Raw genomic sequence first — 21,406 nt, forward strand, 5'->3', positions numbered from 1 at the left:
ACTCAAGTCTTAAAACGAACGAAACACTATTACATCGAACACAAATACGATAATTAACATTCAAATATTGGGGTAAACGTAAACAAACATGGAGTAGATGCACACTAAATGTCAACAAAAACATAGAGATGTTGGACACACTTTTCTTGTTGTTTACGTTATCTTCCCCTTCCTCTATCTACGGTTTTACTTTTTGAGCAGAGTTTCATCTCGGAGGAAAGAGAGAGATTATAGAGTTAACTCTATAATCTTTGAGAGCGAGCAGATTTTCAGGTTACTTTGGACGGTATTGACGTAACAGATTGAATGATTGAAAAGATGCGATTCTGGAACGAGCCATAAGATCATAGGATAAAAATTCTATTGACAATTCCACTCTCTTCCTTCTTCGATTTCATGAAAGATATTCTGAATATAATATTGTTTTCACAGATGCATCTAAACAAGATCAATCAGTTGGAATAGGAATTTTTTCACCTTTAGCCTCCTACAAATGAGCCAAGATTCCTCTTTGGTAGAAGATAGATGGTACCTGCTGTATGTGGGTTCGACCATCAAGTATGAGTATGAAGATATTAGGGATACATAATTCTGTATAATTTGCATGTTATATTTCTCAAGTCATTTTAGGGGACTTGACATTAATTTCCTGAAGGGATTTGTTGAATAATTGCAAGATTAGGAAATGAAGATTTATTCTAAAAATTGTTAGAATACTACAAAATCATATATACACATACAAAATACCCATCAATGAAAGTGCGAAAACTATCATTAATGGATCATTAATTTCAGTAAATGAAAGAATATATTTTACAGAAAGAATTCAGTTATCTGCAGTTTCAGATAATTGAAACATAAGATAACGATAATAATCAATACATAACTCTGACTAGAATTACGAGAATAATATTCACTAAAAATATAGGAACAGAACCCATATTTTTAACATCAGTGGAGGTTTATTGAAAATATGGTATTATATTCCATCACATTCAATGAGTCTTTTCTACTTTTCTGCATGAAAGAACGTTTAATTTTAAATAAATAATAAGACAACAGAATACTTGGATTTGTATAAAGTATTTATATAGGTATCTACCAAAATATTATTCGTAAAACGGAAAATTAAAAACGAGAGATTTATTTACATTGACCTACGTTCATTCAAAGGGATACTCTATTTTCTTCTTCTATAACATAATTACTTTTTTTTTGCATTGATTTGGATGATTATAATCCCAAGTATGGTTAGCGTAGTAGAAGTCGTACGTTCGAATGCTGAGACTGCGAAAATTCCGAAAAGATTTTTTGCTGTACAGGATGTAGCACAAGGATGCATTTTAGCCCAAACTTTCGAACTCCATAGGAAATTTTTTCAGATGAATGATCTCATTTTTTTTAGGTTTTACTATTAAATTATGAATCCATAATCTGATGATAATTAATGGGATTCAAATACTATGTGTTCTAAGCAGTTTGCATAGAAAAAAAAGTACTCGATTTTCATTACAAACAATTAAATTAAAGTATAGATTCATAAAGAAGGACATTTTTTGATCATATCGGCCTGATTACTTAAGTGAACGGAAGAAATAATGGTTTGTACCTCGTACCTACGTTATGCGTATTCTTTTGTTTTTTAAAGTTGTTTTCTTGTTTTATTTAATTCTCCGTTTTCCAACTCAAACTGTAGCAGAGTTCAAGGGTTTCAACTGTTCAGCCATCGCAATCTTCGTACCGTTTTCATTTTTATCATACACTTTCCTCTTACCCAAAAAATTACTGAAACACGTATCTCCGATACCGAAATTTTCCCCATCTTCTATTGTTGACGGCATTTCTTTGCCCAAAGTTTCCGGCAAAAACATGGTCAAAAATCCTGACACGATTGCAATTACGGCAAAAATCATGCAAGGAATTTTTGGGTCGAAAGAATCCAAAAGTGTTATTAAAGGAGTTAGAGCACCAGAAATCCTGGCCCACATTCCTCCAAGACCTAATGCTGAATTTCTGATGACTGTCGGAAACAATTCAGCCGAATAGTTGTAAATAATGGCGAAGGAACAGGCTATCAGAAATTTACCGAGAAATACGAAAGTAGTCGAGGCGACGCTACCTATTGTGATACTGACCGCGACTATACAGCACAATCCGCCCAGTATCATGTTGAATGAAGTGAGGAGTCTTCTTCCAAGTCTATCCATCAACATTATAGTTAAAATGTTTCCAGGAATTTCTATTAATCCCATTACGAATAGAATGAAGAAAGGATTTCCTTTAATATTTCCGGAACTCAAAGACAATCCGTAATATACCAAAGAGTTGGCGAACCAACATAAACTGATGTTCAAAGTTCTGCTCCTCAGATTCGGGGTCTTGAAAAGATCCATGAGACCAGCATCGCTAGTAGTTGTGGTTCGTTGTTGAGCTTGACCTTTGGATACGTAATCAGCTTTATTTATAGTTATCGGGCTGCCATTAAACTCCAAAGCCTTATGTACAATATCGACGCTTTCTTTGTATCTTCCGTTGGCCCAAAGCCATCTTGGCGATTCGTCCATTGCCCACCAGTGTACCACCAGAAGCAGTCCGTGTAGGCCATATACTATTTGAAGGGTTTGCCTTTCTTTAATAAAAGCTCCCCAAAAAGCTACAAGCATGATTCCAGTCGCGAAAACTCCTTGAAATGCTATCCCACAAACAGAACGTTTACTTGGTCCTACCAACTCCATTGTCAGTACAAATCCTGAAAACAAAATATCGTCCTATTTATAATAACGAAATATAATTCGTGTGTGGATAATATGATAATGAATAAATATTTGTTAGAAGGTATCTAGTATCTACTTATGTAGAAAAATTCTTTAAGGATATCTCTATGTTTCAAAACATGACAGATCGATGTGCATCCATGCACATATTTCAAATTTACATCATCGTTTCATTCTTGAGATTCACCGAAATGAAAAGCTCCGAGACACCAAGAATAGTCGGGGGTTGGAAGTGTGATATAGAAGAGTACCCCTTTATGGTTTCTCTAAGAACTACCATACGTTTGGAGCATTTTTGTGGGGGAACTTTAATTTCTTCCAAATGGATTCTGTCAGCTGCCCATTGCTTCAGTCAAGTATACAATTTTCCATGGCTTGTTTCCGCCGTTTTTGGTTTGTCCAGAAGCGATATGATTGGGAGGCATGTTATAACCTCCAAGAGAATTTACTTGCACCCAACATTCAACATGCGTACAACAAAAGACGATATAGCGTTAGTTCTGCTTAGAAGGAGCGCTTTCACCATCCCAGGAAGCGTGGGATACATCAAATTACCCCCAAAAAGTTTATGGGGGGATTTATCCGCATTAAACCTAGGCGTTTTTTTGGTGGCTGGATGGGGATCTACGGAACAGTCTAAAGATTTCATATCGCATTATCCAAAAATATCAACCTACTTGAGATGTGTTAATGTTTCCTATATTCCTTACGAGGAATGTTTGAAATATTCTGATGCTGCTACTTTGTATAACCTCTGTACATATAACATTCAAGGAGGAAAAGATTCTTGTCATGGTGATTCCGGCGGACCACTCTTTCACGATGGTGTGCAATATGGCATCGTGTCTTGGGGGATGGGTTGCGCAGAGCCAAAAACCCCTACTTTTTATACCAGAGTTGATAGATACCTCGATTTCATCGAATATACCATGCTCAATTATGGAAAGACAAATAGGTTATATGCATTTTTACTTCGAATTGTAATAGTCAATATTTTGATTAAAGTGGATATTCATTTGTTGTTTTATGTGAAGATGGTCATCGTACGAAGCGAAAATAAAAAATATATATCTACTACTGATGGTGACTTCCCAAGGATGAAGTCCTATAAATTACAACGCTATACCTAAAATCTATTGAATTGATCTTTTTGCAGATAAATTATTTCTCACTTATTTAAATATCTGATTAACAGTGTTCAGAAATAACGACATGTTTTATATTGTTTCCAGATATTTCATCGTGATTTAATTCATAATAAATCTTCCTTCAATACCGAAACTTGCAATGTTATTATGAGTTTTCTTATCATGAGAATTTCATAAAACCCAAGATAACTTATTGAATTGGTAAATTATTGTTCTACTTCTACCGTTATCAATAATAATTTCCCAAAATAAATACATATAATTACGAAAGATCTAATTAAATGTCAATTACTTCAATAATGTATGCATTAATTTATCTAATTTTTATTTATAGGGGCATGCACGGTTTCTGTTTCTATTGAAACTATTGATTACATTTTTTCCGAAATCCATGATAGACCAAAGATCTGAAATAGATCGGTTTCTATGCTGAACCAATTTCAAACGTTTTAGCATGCAACAATATTATCGAACACAAGCCCGAAAAACTGATGTACCTAGTTTTGAAATTTAATCATTTCAGAAAACGGCTCTAACAGACGAATTTGTTATTAGGTGTTGGAAACTGTTGACCTAAAAAACTGTACCTAAAGCTTGATGATTATTTATCAACACTACGGGTGATGATTTATAGATACGTTGTCTTACATAAGTAGTAGATATGTGCTGATAATAAGCAGTTGAGCACAATGAGCATTCTCCTTATAAGCAAATGATTTAAGTTTTTAATAGCACAACTCATCAAATCAAGATTCATAATTGTTTACCTGCTAGGTAAGCTCCAGCAGAAGCGAAAATTCCGAAAATGAATCGAACAGCCAGGAACATGTAGAAATTGGTTGTAAAAGCGACACCAACACCAAGAATCAGAGTGATCAGGGCTGACCAACAGTACACCGGCTTCCTTCCTATCTTATCAGCCAGGTTTCCCAAGGTAATACAGCCAACGAACACCCCCAACATGTAAGTGGTTTGAGCTACAGCTCCCATCCATCTTCTGTCGCAAACAAAATTCCAATCTATGGCTCTAGATGTAGGATGATATGTACTGTTATACACCCAAGAGTTGCATTTTACTGTTTCATTAGAGACAATGTCGTATATTGAACAGGAATCTATTTTATCTACAGACTTCAGTGGAATGTATCTTGCCAGGGTGGTGAAGTTGAGCTCGGTCATAGTTTTATTAATGTCAACATTTGGAATTTCACATCTGCAAATAATTTCATTTTTATCTATTTCTAATGACAGGTTTCAAATCTATAACATTATTATTCACCATATAATATAGGTACCTAATAATGAATGAATTATGATGTGTAGGCACCCATATTATCATGAATGATTCGAATGTTCACAATTCGTAGAAATGAGAAAACTATACAACCATTGTGAACCACTTGACTAAATATTATGTAGATATGTAAATAGATTGTTACATTTGAGCTATATCTACGCCACTGCCGTAACCTGTAGATACTAATTAATAATAATACGGTGTACGCGGTAATTGTAAACGAATGTCGGACAAGCTGTACAATAAACAATCCAACGAATCAGAAATCAAGTTTTAACCGTCATATCTTTTGAATGTTAAAATACACCATATAAAAACATGAAATTTAGATGCAGCATCCTACTAAAATAACTTCAAGTATACAAAAATATAAGATTTCACTTTTAATATTGAATTGATGTGGCCGATACTTGATGAAAATCCATAATTGAACTTGAAACATCTACGATTTTCACAAAATGAGTTTTTAAACTATTGTGATAGCGAAATACGAGTCGTGGTTTGAAAACTTATGTTGTGAAAATCATATAATCTGTTTTAAGTTCGATTTCACTTTTATCGGCAGCGGTCAATGACTATAGATACTTATTTTATTTTGTGTTCGATTCCGTATTCCGAAGGTTACTTTCAGTAATAATTCATTCATATCAGATTGTTGTGATATGAACAAGCTGTTCTTATTTGAAATAGGCTTCAACATTTCAATTCGTCAACGTACCTGTGTTCTGGTACGGCTGCTATTGTCACCAGAGACAACATGTGCAAGCCAGCAACAAGGGCGGACAGGATATGAAGAACAAATTGCCACCATTGATATCTGCCCCAGTCCCCTGAAATATATTTACTGCGTGAACATTTCACTTTCAAACTGAATTAGTGAAATCACAGGATAAGAGTACATTTAATTGAATCATTTCCTCAAATTCAATAATTGTTTTCTCACTCGATTGCGTTTAACAAGTAGATACATATTTATATGAAGGTATATGTGTATGTATAGGCCTGTTCCTCAAAATCAAGAATATAAAATAAAAGAAAGTATTGAATTGCGATTAATGATTCACAGTGTGTACCTATTGCGAAATTGCAGGAAACAATTCCTTTTGAGGAAATTGGTCTTTTCCTAATTTCATCTATTATCCCTATTTCGACACATCAAACTACTTAGTGAAATTTCCCACGGTAAGATACTCGTTCCATTTTGTTGATAGGTCAATTTTCCATCTTTATGATTATTGTGTTAATTTTGACCATGTTAACTTTTAATAAATGCTGTACAGAAAAGTATAGAAATAATCGCATTTTCTGATAAGAAACAAGAATAATCAATCCATTTTATCATTCACGATTCATTCAATATGGCGTCTTCAGTTTTTTTCCAACATTTTGTGATGACATTTCAAAAAAAAAAAGATGGTGAGTGAGAAGTCATGGAAATCATCATTTTCATCTTATATCAATTCAGTAAAAGCCATTTAAGATGAATTATTCTATTAGGTTTATACATATTTGAATGAGTTAATCCTAAAGTAAACTAATGAAAACTTGGTTTATTATCACGACTTGTTTGCATCCATTGTAATAAGTCAAATATCCAAAGAAGATAATCATATTGACCACTGTGTGATGATTAGGTAAAGCTTTTGTAAGAATAATGATAAAATATTTTTTTTGGATAGAGTTATATGCAATAAAAATGTTATTAGAATCTGCTGCACATACAATTTTGTATTTAGATACCTACTAACACAAACGGTTATATTTTACCTCGCTTGAATTCGGTAGAAAAAGCAATTGTATGAAAATAGATGGAATGTAAACATATTGTCTAAAAAGTGAAATTTCTTATGAGTTTATGTCGATTGAAGAAAATAGCGAAAATTTTGGTTACCGTTGGAATTTTATACCCATCATCGTTTGAACATTTCAAGTTCGAGTTTAGAAGTTGTTACCCTAGAATATTTAATAATCTAGCTAGCATACATCTAAGCTAACAACATGATTCTCAGTATACGTACGTTATGGAATATCTAATTAAGTAATTTATATCTATTATATTTGGTTCGGTGAATGCACATATTCACTCCATTACACTAGAGTAAGAGTCCTAAATGAATGAAAATATTAATCAAATTATAATTTCTATTTTGTAATTCAGCTGAATTTTAGAAACTCTCATTCGAATATGGAATATTTAAATATCATTGAGATTGATTAGATCTTATAGTTATTGAGACGGTAAATATAATACTTATTATACATTCACAACATGTCGTGATCATCATGAAATGTGAAATTATGCGAATACTCAGCAATATACAGTTAACATCGAAATACATCATGGCATTGAAATAATATAAGTTCCTCGAGTGTTCCCAGAAAAAAACCGCATTATAGCGTATACAAGTGACTGCTAACTTGACCTCATAATTTGATTCGATTTCTGAAGTCTTATGGGGCTTGATCCGAATAAACCTATTGAAAATTATTCTATGAGCTTTTTAAAATTTTAATCAATTCATCGATATGAATGAAATGCGAGGGTCCTGCAGTTTATTGTAACTCTGACATTAAAATCAATACCTATCTGATTATCAATAAGATTCTTCACTATCTCCTATAATTCAGATAACTAGATTACTACTTGTTTGATATATTTGTATTATTTCATCATCTATGAAATACTACTGAAATTTATCAAACCCATAAGTTCAATGACTAGTGCAATTCGATTTACTTATGAGAATGAATGGCGTTGTAGGTCGGTAGGAGTGTCAATTTTTCTTTAATGGAAAAAATTATTAACGCATTTTATGTTCCCCGGCGCTGCTGTCTACTTCAATGGCTATTTTTCCACAATCAATTCTGATAATCGCTAGGAGAAGATAATTCGTGATGGGAATAAAATATAAAACTATCCAGATGGTGGAGATATCATCATCTCAAAGTTTAGGAGTTCGTCATCTGGGGCACATCTGATCCAGCAATATCTGATAACGGCGACAACAGCGATCCGGATCATCAGTATACCTACCACCATAGAGAAAGGGATAAAGTTCTGTTATTTTTCGACTTTCCGTTATATGTCTGCACTCAGCTTAAGATCGTATTGCAATTTGTTTCATCGATAGTGATACATCGTTATCGGATCGAATTCCATATTGGACCAAAAATATGGAGTGATCTGTATGATGAATGGTTTATGAAGTACCTACAGAATTTTTTTGAAATTTTTTATAGTGATACTTTCGATTTTGTACAACCACTTAATGAGTTCAGTTCAATTGGATCGGCGTCTTTTCGATATTGAAAAATATAAATTCAGATGTCTTTAATTTCGGAAGTATTGAACTTGGACTGACAGATTTTTCTTATCGTGGCAAAATAAAAAAAAAAATTCAAAATGATTGAAGATATTATTTCTGAACACGAGAAAAACGGAAATGGTAAACAGATAATTTCTAGATTGATATGGAAAGATGTGACATATCGATACATCCTCAAAAATGAGCGCGTCAGAACACGTGGTTTACCACAAATGAACTTCCAATGAGGAAAATAATGTGTAAAATGAAATTGTCGTGCTGAAAACTTACCCAAGTTGTTCATTAGATCATCCAGGACATCGACTTTCTCGTTCTCTTTTTCCTTGATCATTTCGAAACTACCTAGATACTAATTATTTATCTCAAAGTCACGATAAGAGCACCACTCTCCTCCTTTCTCAAATAGACGCGTGCCGGCGAACTGTCGAAGCGAAATCTGGACTGTTCAGAACATTGTCCCTGGAAGTTGCACGAAGTCTGAGGATTTTGAATGATTTTACATCAATGCGTCGGCGCTTTTTAGGACGGATTTGTGAAAGTGATTTTGCAGGTTGCGCCGATCTCGCCCGAGGTTGTTTCTTAAGTAGGTTTGGGATTCGTTTGTTGTTTTCTTACTATGCAATTGTTTCCGAAAATTCTGGGTATACTGGTTAATTATGATAGAATCTACCAGGGTTGTAAATATAAAATTGAACCCCCTTCAACTCTTTCGAATATTGTATATGGGCCTGCTTTATTTTGAGAAATTTTTGGGTTTAAATAGTTGAATTAAAAATACGGAATCACATGTGGTAGTACATGTGATGTTCTTTTAAGGTTTGAGAATCGATTGCGATTATAAAATATTAATGTTGAGTCTGAATTAGGGGGTAGAGTAGTACTTTGGGATATATACAATTTTTATGAAGGAAATCGAATGTTGTAACGTGGTTTTCCTCGGTGGACTCGAGCGCCAGCTATTCTTTAAGGGAGAATAGCAAACCTACCCTGGCAGCTACTAGCCGGAGACAGGGTTCCCTTGTGTCTAGGATGTAAGCGACGCACAATGATAGGCAGAATCAACGTTTACAACTTTTATTTGTCGATTCGAGAAAGGGGAACACAACTAGTACTATTACAAAATTCAGTGACCCGAAATCGGTGAGATTTACAGGGCAAAAACTAACGGAATAACAATGGATCCGATCTCAACGGTATACGGGGGTTAACGGAGTTGTTCGCCAGCCAGAACCTGAGACGTACACTTGACGGACAGATATTGGACTTCAGCCGGGTTAGGGGATGAAAGACAGCACAGAAATACGACGGCTCACCTTCAGGCTCGTTCGGCACTCCCCGGGCGTCCGCACCAGCAGAATGCCTCCCTAACCGTAAAGGTGAACACCGGAACGGGGTAAAAAAAGACGGGAACTGGGGAAAGGGTGCGTCACCCCAAAGTGTCCTCGGTACCCCCTGGGCGTCCGCACCTGCAGGGTACTTTAATGACAGTAGGGGTGAACTAGATAAGACGGGAAATTTCGGGAAAGGGTGAGCCACCCCAAAGTGTCCTCGGTACCCCCTGGGCGTCCGCACCTGCAGGGTACTTTAATGACAGTAGGGGCGGAACTCAGACTCGGGTATGAGAGACGGAAAACTGAAGTTCCAATATTAAAAAAATATAACGGCGTGTCGTCTTACCTCTGGTTCTTCGGCCACTTACACTCAAAACTCGAAATCCCTCGAATGTACGATAATTATGGTGAGAAAACAAAACTAAAAAATTTATTCTGAACGGCCAAAAAGAAACTGATCCCAAAACTCAAAAGAAAAAAAGAAACTTATGTTAGAACTCAACGGCGTAGAGTGAAAATCGGAAGTCCGGCGAAAATCGTAATAACACACTGAAAATAATTCGTAAGTTAACAGGCAGAAAATAAATCGTAAGTCGCAAGTGAAGTGGCCTGGGGGGGAACATCTGATTTTATACCCACAGGGGGGGTGCGGAAATCAGATGTGCCCGACAGTCGAAATTCGGTAATTTTGCGTCGATGAAAACGTCTTAATTTCGACTTATCTGTGCTAGCAAACAAAAAACTCGGTTATCTTCCAATTCAGGATGTTTTATACGGTGCGACATCGTTTTTAGGAAATAAAAACGGAATAAAAACGGTGCGGTATGTTTACAATTCCGAACGATGTCGGAATCCTGAATTGGAAATTCGAAAAGATTTCTCGGAAATTAATTCGAAACAAAATTATTTAAAAAGGAAAACTAAAATAATTATTCTAAAATGAGGGAATAGGTTGGAAAACCCATTTTCTCATTACAATGTACTTGTCGTCGAGATGTCTCCTAGACTGGGTAACATATTATTTAGGACGATGAAAATTGTAGAAGTAATGGCGATTTTTCGTTTTGAAAAGGTTTTGGCTATATCTTGCATATTATGAGCCCTATTGCGAAGAAACTTGGTAAGGATGTTCTTCTTTTCAATATGATTCTTTTGAACCCTTAGGTACAGCAGGATTCATAGCGGTTCCGGAGTTACGGACCTTTTGCACTGACAATGTCGATCGCGACAAAATTCAGAAATAAGGAAATCCTATCGATATTAAGATTTTTATTTTGAACTCATAGGTACAGCAACATATTGAGTACTTTTGGGAGTTATTGATAATATGTATGTAAAAGTGATCCAATATTTTTATTTTATAGTTATTAATTCCTAGTGGGTAGTATCGTTACAATAGTTCTAGTTTTAAGTTTTTTTTCTCATAATAAGTTATTCAGAATATTGTCACATTGTTAATCTTATCCCACTTGGGTTTCTGACTTTTAAAACCGATTTTACTTTAGGTTGAAATCTGTTGAAAGTTTCATGTGAGAATAAAGAATATATGTATAGTGTTCTTCTTTGACACCCCATATCTCGGTTACTATCAATCAGATATTCAAGAAACTTGGTAGAGAGAATTTCCACTTCAATAAGAGTATTTTGACGTCTTAACTACAACAATGCCTCGAGTTGTTCCGGAGTTATCGACCTTTTTGCTCTTGGTGAATTCGACCTTGGAAATCTGTAACAACTGCACCGATTTCCACGAAAGTTGGTAGCAAAGTTCTTATGACTGATCTGAATCTATGGAACCTATAATTACAGAAGGCAAATCAGTAGTTTGAAAAGAAATCGTTAAAGAATTCAGAAAATCCATTCTTACCGATTTCGACAATATTGTTAGAGATGAAACCCAAAAATTTCAAACTTAATCATTTATTTTCGTAATCATAAGAAATATCGAGGGTAGAAAGCGCGGGTAGGAAGCGCAGGTAGAAAGCTAGGGTTGGGATGCGCTGGTAGAAAGCGTGGAATCTGGAGAATAATGAGCATTACTGATGTAAAAATGCTGAAAAACAAGCCATACAAATGAGGGCGGAGCTTAATAAGTGGGCGTGGCCTTATACAAATGGGCCATGGTTTTACTTCTAAGGGATGGGGTTGTCTCCGGAAAAGTTGTCTCTGGATGGGGCCCTCCGATTTCGATGAAATTTGGTACGTATGGTTATTGAGGGTCATAGAATCAATTGTGATCATAAAATATACAGGGTGGATCTTGAATTAGAGTGTGGAACAATTTTTGGATCGTCAAAATTTTATGCCATAAATCGATCGGGATCGTCGAGATGTCTCCTAGACTGAGTAACATAATTTTTCAGAAATATGAAAATTGTAGAAGTTATGAGGATATTTAGTTTTGACAAGGTTTTGCCAATATCTCGCTTATTATGCTTCGTATCTCTATGAAACTTGGTGAGGATGGTCCTCTCGTCAAGACAGTTCTTCAGAACCCTTAGGTACAGCTGGATTCCAAGCGAGTTCAGAGTTAAGGTCCTATTTCTCAAACAATGATCACCCTATATCTTGCCCCTTATTAAACCGATCGTGACGAAACTTGGTAGGAAGATTCACTTATGGAAGAAAGATATTGAATGGATTGTGAATTAATTGTCTGTAGCAATATGAGTTCGATATAATCAGTAGTTTGAAGGAAAAACGAGATAAGAGCTACTGCTCCGAATTTGATAATATATAGTAGGGAGAATTCACATTACTCGGTGATGCCACAGTAGCAATTTGAGCACTGTAGAACAAGTAGTTTACTGGTAAATCGATCATAAAATATGACATTTCTAGGCCTTCCAGTTTAGCCATTTTTGCGGTCTAGTCGTTCTACTCGCTTCTAGTGATCCTCTGGCATGTAGATGCAACCGGCCGCTAGGTTAGGTGAGGTTAGAATCGCGCCGTTAAGCCGGAAGAAAGAAAAGGTCCCCCTCTCCGATTTTAAAAATATTTGGCACAGTGATTGGGTTCGATGAGTAGATGACACGGTTTGAGTTTCAGCTCAGGCAAATAATAATTGTAGGAGAAAATTGACCCTGAAATATGACATTTTTAGGCCTCCGATTTTGCCATTTTTGGGGCCTGGTGATTCTGCTCGCTTCTAGTGATGGTCCGGCATGTGAATGCAACCGGCCGCGAGGTTAGGTGAGGTTAGAATCGCGCCGTTAAGCCGGAAGAAAGAAAAGGTCCCCCTCTCCGATTTTGAAAATATTTGGCACATTGATTGGGGTCGATGAGTAGATGACACGGTTTAAGTTTCAGCTCAGGCAAATCATAATTGTAGGAGAAAAATGACCCTAAAATATGACATTTTTAGGCCTCCCAGTTTAGCCGTTTTTGCGGCCTAGTCGTTCTACTCGCTTCTAGTGATCCTCTGGCATGTAGATGCAACCGGCCGCTAGGTTGGGTGAGGTTAGAATCGCACCGTTAAGCCGGAAGAAAGAAAAGGTCCCCCTCTCCGATTTTGATAAAATTTGGCATAGTGACTGGGTTCGATGAGTAGATGACACGGTTGAAATTTCAGCTCAGGCAAACAAGTATTTTGGGAGAAAATTGAGGCCGAAATATGACATTTCTAGGCCTCCGATTTTGCCATTTTGTGGCCTGGTGGTTCTGCTCGCTTTTAGTGATCCTCTGGCATGTAGATGCAACCGGCCGCTAGGTTAGGTGAGGTTAGAATCGCGCCGTTAAGCCGAAAGAAAGAAAAGGTCCCCCTCTCCGATTTTGAAAATATTTGGCACAGTGATTGGGGTCGATGAGTAGATGACACGGTTAAAATTTCAGCTCAGGCAAATCATATTTGTGGAAGTTACGGTCGGTTAAACATCTTCAGGTCACGGATGTTTTAGTTCGCGCAGAGGAAAATGCATAGGCAGAAAGGGCGGGTGGGAAGCGTGGGTGGGAAGCTCGGGTAGAAAGAGTGGGTTGGAAAAAAAAAAAAAAGAAAAAAAAAAAGTGGGTTGGGAGGCGCAGAAAAAAAAAAAAAAAAAAAAAAAAAAAAACGTGGGTTGGAAAGCGCGGGCAGAATGCGTGGGTTGGGTTGCGTGGGTTGGGATGCGTGGGTTGGGATGCGTGGGTGGGAGGCGTGTGTTGGGTTGCGTGGGTTGGGATGCGTGGGTGGGAGGCGTGTGTTGGGTTGCGTGGGTGAGGTTGCATGGGTGAGGTTGCGTGGGTGAGGTTGCGTGGGTGGGAGGCGTGGGTTGGGATGCGTGGGTGGGCGGCGTGGGTTGGGTTGCGTGTGTTGGGTTGCGTGGGTTGGGTTGCTTGGGTTGGGTTGCGAGGGTGAGGTGCGTGGGAGGGGTGCGTGGGCTGGAGTGCGTGGGTGGGAGGCGTGGGTTGGGGTGCGTGGGTGAGGTTTTGTGGGTGGGATGCGTGGTTTGGGTTGCGTGGGTGGGAGGCGTGGGTTGGGATGCGTGGGTGGGCGGCGTGGGTGGGCGGCGTGCGCTGGGGTGCGTGGGATGGAGTGCGTGGGTGGGAGGCGTGGGTTGGGTTGCGAGGGTGAGGTGCGTGGGCTGGAGTGCGTGGGTGGGATGCGTGGGGTGGGAGGCGTGTGTCGGGTTGCGTGGATGAGGTTGCGTGGGTGAGGTTGCGTGGGTGAGAGGAGTGGGTGAGAGGAGTGGGTGGGATGCGTGGGTGGGAGGCGTGGGTTGGGATGCGTGGATGGGATGCGTGGGTTGGGTGGCGTGTGTTGGGTTGCGTGGGTGAGGTTGCGTGGGTTGGAGTGCGTGGGTGAGAGGAGTGGGTGGGTTGCGTGGGTTGGGATGCGTGTGTGAGGTTGCGTGGGTGAGGTTGCGTGGGTGAGGTTGCGTGGGTGAGGTTGCGTGGGTGAGGTTGCGTGGGTGAGGTTGCGTGGGTGAGGTTGCGTGGGTGAGAGGAGTGGGTGGGATGCGTGGGTGGGAGGCGTGGGTTGGGATGCGTGGATGGGATGCGTGGGTTGGGTGGCGTGTGTTGGGTTGCGTGGGTGAGGTTGCGTGGGTTGGGTTGCGCGGGTGAGGTTGCGTGGGTTGGGATGCGTGGATGGGATGCGTGGGTGGGAGGCGTGGGTGAGGTTGCGTGGGCTGGGATGAGTGGGTGAGGTGCGTGGGCTGGGGTGCGTGGGTGAGGTGCGTGGGTGAGGTGCGTCGGTGGGGGGCGTGGGTTGGGTTGCGTGGGTTGGGTTGCGTGGGTTGGGTTGCGTGGGTTGGGTTGCATGGGTGAGGTTGCGTGGGTGAGGTTGCGTGGGAGAGGTTGCGTGGGTGGGAGGCGTGGGTTGGGATGCGTGGGTGCACGGTCCCTGAGATATCGACTTTAATGTTGAGGAGGGGGTTTTGGTGGGTGAGAGCCCCACACGAATCCGCAGCATTGCACTGCCCGCTGCGGAGAAGCCGGTTATCGGTTTCCCCCTACCTCGTGGGCACAAAAAAAAAAAAAAAAAAAAAAAAAAACCTCGGTTAGGTTAGGTCGAGGTTAGGTTAGGTCGAGGTTAGGTTAGGTCGAGGTTAGGTTAGGTCGAGGTTAGGTTAGGTCGAGGTTAGGTTAGGTCGAGGTTAGGTTAGGTCGAGGTTAGGTTAGGTCGAGGTTAGGTTAGGTCGAGGTTAGGTTAGGTCGAGGTTAGGTTAGGTCGAGGTTAGGTTAGGTCGAGGTTAGGTTAGGTCGAGGTTAGGTTAGGTCGAGGTTAGGTTAGGTCGAGGTTAGGTTAGGTCGAGGTTAGGTTAGGTCGAGGTTAGGTTAGGTCGAGGTTAGGTTAGGTCGAGGTTAGGTTAGGTCGAGGTTAGGTTAGGTCGAGGTTAGGTTAGGTCGAGGTTAGGTTAGGTCGAGGTTAGGTTAGGTCGAGGTTAGGTTAGGTCGAGGTTAGGTTAGGTCGAGGTTAGGTTAGGTCGAGGTTAGGTTAGGTCGAGGTTAGGTTAGGTCGAGGTTAGGTTAGGTTAGGTTAGGTTAGGTTAGGTTAGGTTAGGTTAGGTTAGGTTAGGTTAGGTTAGGTTAGGTTAGGTTAGGTTAGGTTAGGTTAGGTTAGGTTAGGTTAGGTTAGGTTAGGTTAGGTTAGGTTAGGTTAGGTTAGGTTAGGTTAGGTTAGGTTAGGTTAGGTTAGGTTAGGTTAGGTTAGGTTAGGTTAGGTTAGGTTAGGTTAGGTTAGGTTAGGTTAGGTTAGGTTAGGTTAGGTTAGGTTAGGTTAGGTTAGGTTAGGTTAGGTTTTCCCGTGCGATGGTCATCACCTTGTCGTGGTGCACGGGCTTAAGTAGTTGCGAGGAAGCTTAAGACTTCTTTGTTCTTAAGGGGAGCAACGAAACCAAGAATGACCAACCCTTTCATTACCTGTCCTCTACCTTCATCCTATGCCTCCAGTCCTTCCCATTCCTACTCCCCAACAGGGATGTGTGCCTCGCACTGCCCAAACAACAATGATGATGAGTATGGACCGAGAGGAGATTGAACGAGCGGAGGAGGGATACCTCAGCACGGTAGGTGGCGTGTGCAGCGCAGGCACCAGCCGACCGAAATCCAGCTACTGCGTAGCCCCACAGGGACCCCGAGCTGTGGACGCTAATATTGCTACTCGGGAAGAACACAGCGGCCAACCACGTAGAAAGAGGAGAAGAAAGAAGGCTTCGAGCCAGTCCAGGAGTTCCCAGATAAGTATTACCAGTAGTCAACAAGGTAATCAAAGAGTAGTTTTCAGGAACATACGGAACGAGATGAGACAGGAATACATGATCGAAGAGGGCCTTAAAAATAATCCGACAATTGCTGACGAGTACAAAAAAGAATGGGAAGAACTGAAAGTTCTAGACCGGCTAAAAGTAGCAGGAAAAGAAGAGTGGACAGTAGAACTAGCCCCAACACTAGCAAGCTACCTAGTATCAGCCGGCAGATTCCAGCTGAAGAAAACCGAAGTCCAGGTTACTCAATGCAGAACAGAAGACACCGATACCCCACTGACCTCAGAAACCCCCACTGCCACTCCAGATGAACAGAGGAAAAGGCAAGATAAGAGGAAAAGAGAGACAGAGGAGCAAAGAAGAGGCGGAAAGAAACAGAAGACGCAGATAAGTACAACCAAAAAAGCCAACAAACAAGTCATTTTCAGAAACATAAGAAAGGACATGAGACCGAAATACCTTATAGAGGAAGGACTTAAGAACAACCCAGAACTAGCAACTCGATTCAAGGCAGACTGGGAAGCAATGAAACTTGTAAGAAGGACCAAGGACGGAGCACATGAAGAATGGCTAATGAAGGTTACACCAGTACTAGAAATCTACCTCACTGGAAAGGGGAAATTCTCCCTGAAAAAGACAGAAATACAGGTAATCCCGGCCAAGGAAATAACCATATGTTTCAGGTGCAGCGAGATCGGACACATCCAGACCATATGCAAAAAAGAGATCAAATGCAGAAGATGCGGAGGCAAGCATAATAGAAAAGACTGCAGGAGGAAGCCCAACTGCCCCAATTGCGAGGCGGAACGAATCCGACCAAGGAGACACGAAGCTGACAGCAAGGAATGCCCGATCCTACAAAAAGCCCGAACGGAGAACACAGAATGCACCAGGGAACTACAGGAAATTGCAGAAGAGCACGAAAGCGAAGACAGCGAAGAGGAAGAGCCAACTGAACAAAAGAGAATATCGGTCCTCCAGAACAACCTCCAAAGATGCAAGAAAGCGCACGATGTCCTGTGGGGTAAGATAACAACCCAGAACATAGATCTAGCTCTGTTACAGGAACCCAACGAAAGAATAGCCCAACAAAAGAAGTTAGTAACAGATGAACAAGCCGTAAGCGCCATAGCAGCAGGGAGCGACCTAAGAAGAGGAAGAAACGGAAGAGGACAGGGCTTCTGCTGGATCGACATAGAAGGAATAAGAATGATAAGCTGCTACTTCTCCCCAAATGATAAGAACAAGAAGAATCTGAAGAAATGGCTAAACGACATGGAAGCAACAATACAGAACGGAAGAACAGCCATCATCGCAGGAGATTTTAATGCGAAATCAGAACAATGGGGGTCAGAATACACAGATGACAGAGGCAAGGCGGTAATGGAATGGATAGAGAGGCTCGGTTTGGTAATACACAACGTGGGAAAAGAACCGACCTTTATCAGAGGAACGCAGCGAAGCAGAATAGACCTAACCCTATCCACGGATGATCTGGCAGACAGAATTGAGAACTGGAGAGTTACATGGCAAGAGACGTTCTCCGACCACGCCGACATCCGATTCACCGTCCGTACCAAAGACGTCAAGAAGAGAATGGAAAATAAAGGCACCTGGAAACTAGACGAGGCTATACTAAAGGACCTGAAGGACAGATTCAAAGATCACCCAAGATTGAGAGCCGAAGCGCCAGAGCTAGAAGCAGCCCTGTTTAACCAACTGGTAAGTGACACCATTAATGAATTTGCTTCTAGGAAAGAGAAGGGAAGTAGCAAACGACCGGCCTACTGGTGGAACGACGAAATTAGAGAACTCAGCCGAATATGCAATGTTGAAAAGAAACTCAATAAGAGGCTACACGGAGCCAACGATGAAGAATACGCAGAGGCCAGGAGGAACCTTAAGAACGCAATACGAAGAAGTAAAAGAGGAAAATGGAAAGACCTCATCAATGACCTAGACGAAGACATATGGGGCCAAGGATATAAAATACTGGTGAAAAGAATGGGTCTACACGCAAGAGAAAACCTCGACGAAGAGACAGAGGACCGTGTAGTAAGTACTCTATTTCCCACAAGAGATGTTTTAGAATCCGAAGACAGAAGGCCAGAGACCGAAGCCGAACCCTTCACAATGGAAGAACTACAACTAGCTGCCCAGAAAATGAAGAAAAGGAAAGCACCAGGGCCCGATGGTATAACTGCAGAGATACTCAAACTAATAATGGAGGACAACAGCGAGAAAGTACTAGAAATGTACAATGGAGCATGGCAAAAGGCAGAATTCCCGGACATATGGAAAGAGGCAGAGCTAGTCCTTATAAGAAAGCCAGGAAAAACAGATACGGAGCCCAGCAGTTTCCGCCCCATATGCCTCCTGAGCGTAGTAGGAAAACTATATGAGCACCTGATACGAGAAAGACTGCTAAAGGAATTGGAAGGTAAGAACATACTTTCAGATAATCAACACGGTTTTAGGGAAGCCAGATCCACGATAACGGCCATAGAAGAAGTCGTCAACTACGCAAGATGGGCCAGAGGAGGAACACATAGAACCCGAAAAGTAACCATCCTAACAGCCTTCGACGTAAAGAACGCCTTTAATTCAGTTGGATGGAAAGAGACCCTCGAAGAATTGAAGAATAAAGGAATATCAGCCCACCTGCAGACAGTTATACGAAGCTACTTCCAGAATAGGACGCTGAGGACAGCGCACAAAAAGGTATGCCTAACATGTGGGGTTCCCCAGGGTTCTGTTTTAGGTCCCACGTTATGGAATATAACGTACAACGGAGTATTAGAGCTAGCCGACGACGACCCCGATACAAAACTGGTGGCATACGCAGATGATCTAGGAATGATTACGACGGGGAAAACAGAAGAAGAAGCCTGGGAGAAAACCGAACAAATGGCAGCTCGTGTTGGAGCCTGGTTGAAAAGCAGAGGACTGCAATTGGCTCCACACAAAACGGAAATACTCCCGCTAACCGGAAGAAGACCAATAGAACGTACCAAGGCAACCATAGAAGGCGTAGAGGTTGAGGCAAAGAGACAGCTCAAATACCTAGGAGTCATTTTAGACAAAGACCTCACCTTCCTCCGGCACATAGACTACGCCGTAGAGAGAACGAGAGAGACAACGAACGCCCTAAGGAAACTAATGCCCAGAATAGAAGGACCCGCATCCAGAAAGAGAAGAGTACTGGTAGCCGCAGCCATGTCAAGATTGCTGTATGGGGCTGAAATATGGGCAGAAAGCCTAAGTACCTACACCACCGCCAGAGACAAGATTAGAAAGGCGCAGAGAGGAGTCGTGGTAAGTTCTATAAGAGCCTATAAGAATGTTTCAGGTATAGCAGCGCTTATCATCGCTGGAATGATACCAGCCGACCTCCTCGCAGAAGAAAGACGAGAGATTTACCACGACCGAACCGACAAGAAAGAGGCCCGAGAAAAGACAAGAAGAAAATGGACGGAAGAAATAAGAAGCCACAGAGGCGCAAGATGGACTAAGGAGCTGATACAAGACCCGTTAAAATGGATGGACCGGGCACACGGAGACCTCGAATATGAAACCGTCCAATTCCTGAGTGGACATGGCTGCTTCGGTACATATAGAAAGAAGATAGGAAAGAGCAATAGCGCCCAATGTTGGAACTGCCAAGGCCTAGACAAACCAGACCACATCCTCTTCTGCAGAAAATGGGAAGATACCAGGAAAGACCTGGCAAGGGCAACAGAAGGAAACCCGGACTTTAAATTCAACAAGCACAACATAGTAGCAAAGATGCTCGACAGCGAAGATAAGTGGAACCTTATCACGGAATGGATCCGGACCGTCATGAAGGCGAAGGCAGAAGAGGAAAGAGAAAGGGAAAACGCCGGAAGGTATGATTAACATACAAAAACTAATAATTTCAGGAAACGACCACCAAAAATCACCGAGATGACGACATCAAACACCCGAAGAAGACAACCCCACCGATCACGACAATACTAACCAACCTTAGAATAAGTGTGTTTTAGGAAGCCCGAACCAACCAGATAAGGAGACGACGGAAGGATGCAGCCCATGATGACGACCCCGCCCGACTATGACACGCCCGACCCCAATTCCTCTCACTTTCCAAGGGCTAAGTCTAGGCGACCAGCTCGCCGGAGACAGAGCTATCGAGAAAAGGCTTCGGACGATTCGCAGGAGGAAGTGGCGTGGTTAACTATGACTTTCTTGGCCCCTCTAGTCCTCGGACCAGAGGTAGACCCAAGAAGTACCGTTAGTACCACCTGAAAGAAGCAACTATGGTTTTCCTGGCACCCCGAGTCCACGGACACGGGGAAGACCCAGGGAGCAATGTTAGCGCTTCGACTCGGATCTACGACTTGTCTGTCTCGGCGGGAATCCGAGCGTGGCCGCAAGGAGTACGTCTCACTTTCCCCCTCGGAACCACCGGGTGGACATCGTGGTGATACGTTGGAGAAACTATGACTCACTTGGCCCCCGGTATCTCCAGATCCGGAGGAGACCCAGGGAGTACCGTTATTGTCCGACAGATACCACAACCTCTCTGCGAAATCTCCGAGGGACCAGGGCCACCGGCTCACTATAAATAGGTCATAGCATTTTGATTCTATAGGTGAGCCGGGTCAAGACCTTCCGAGGATCTACCCCGGACAGCTCGAGTTCCGTAACCAGAGCCAGGGGGATACTACGGAACGATTCAAGCCAGTCATCAGACTGTGAGATCCGTGAGACGGGGTCCTAACTCCGCCCCTCCTCCCAAGCATCCAAGAGGGGTATGGAGGAAGTGGCAGTCCACGCAGGGAAGATACCGTAAATACCAATCGCCT

The 21,406-nt window shown here is 41.3% G+C and overlaps 3 protein-coding genes across 3 annotated transcripts; 1 reads left to right on the forward strand and 2 right to left on the reverse strand.

The window, feature by feature from the left end:
* Window positions 1-678: 678 nt before the first annotated feature.
* LOC123318693 (organic cation transporter protein) lies at window positions 679-9,045 on the reverse strand. Its single transcript, XM_044905386.1, has 4 exons — window positions 8,816-9,045; window positions 5,938-6,049; window positions 4,690-5,135; window positions 679-2,749 (listed from the first exon to the last, which is right to left on the reverse strand). The coding sequence occupies exons 1-4, from the start codon at window positions 8,874-8,876 to the stop codon at window positions 1,686-1,688; spliced, it is 1,683 nt and encodes a 560-aa protein (XP_044761321.1). The 5' UTR covers window positions 8,877-9,045; the 3' UTR covers window positions 679-1,685.
* Window positions 2,756-4,671, forward strand: LOC123318694 (trypsin-like). Its single transcript, XM_044905387.1, has one exon. The coding sequence runs from the start codon at window positions 2,882-2,884 to the stop codon at window positions 3,902-3,904; it is 1,023 nt and encodes a 340-aa protein (XP_044761322.1). The 5' UTR covers window positions 2,756-2,881; the 3' UTR covers window positions 3,905-4,671.
* LOC123318418 (extensin-like) lies at window positions 8,903-16,232 on the reverse strand. The gene is made up of 3 exons (XM_044905030.1): window positions 16,216-16,232; window positions 14,106-15,276; window positions 8,903-9,004 (listed from the first exon to the last, which is right to left on the reverse strand). The coding sequence occupies exons 1-3, from the start codon at window positions 16,230-16,232 to the stop codon at window positions 8,903-8,905; spliced, it is 1,290 nt and encodes a 429-aa protein (XP_044760965.1).
* Window positions 16,233-21,406: the final 5,174 nt, after the last annotated feature.

This window comes from Coccinella septempunctata, chromosome 8 (assembly GCF_907165205.1).
Source record: "Coccinella septempunctata chromosome 8, icCocSept1.1, whole genome shotgun sequence".
Lineage (NCBI taxonomy): Eukaryota > Metazoa > Arthropoda > Insecta > Coleoptera > Coccinellidae > Coccinella > Coccinella septempunctata.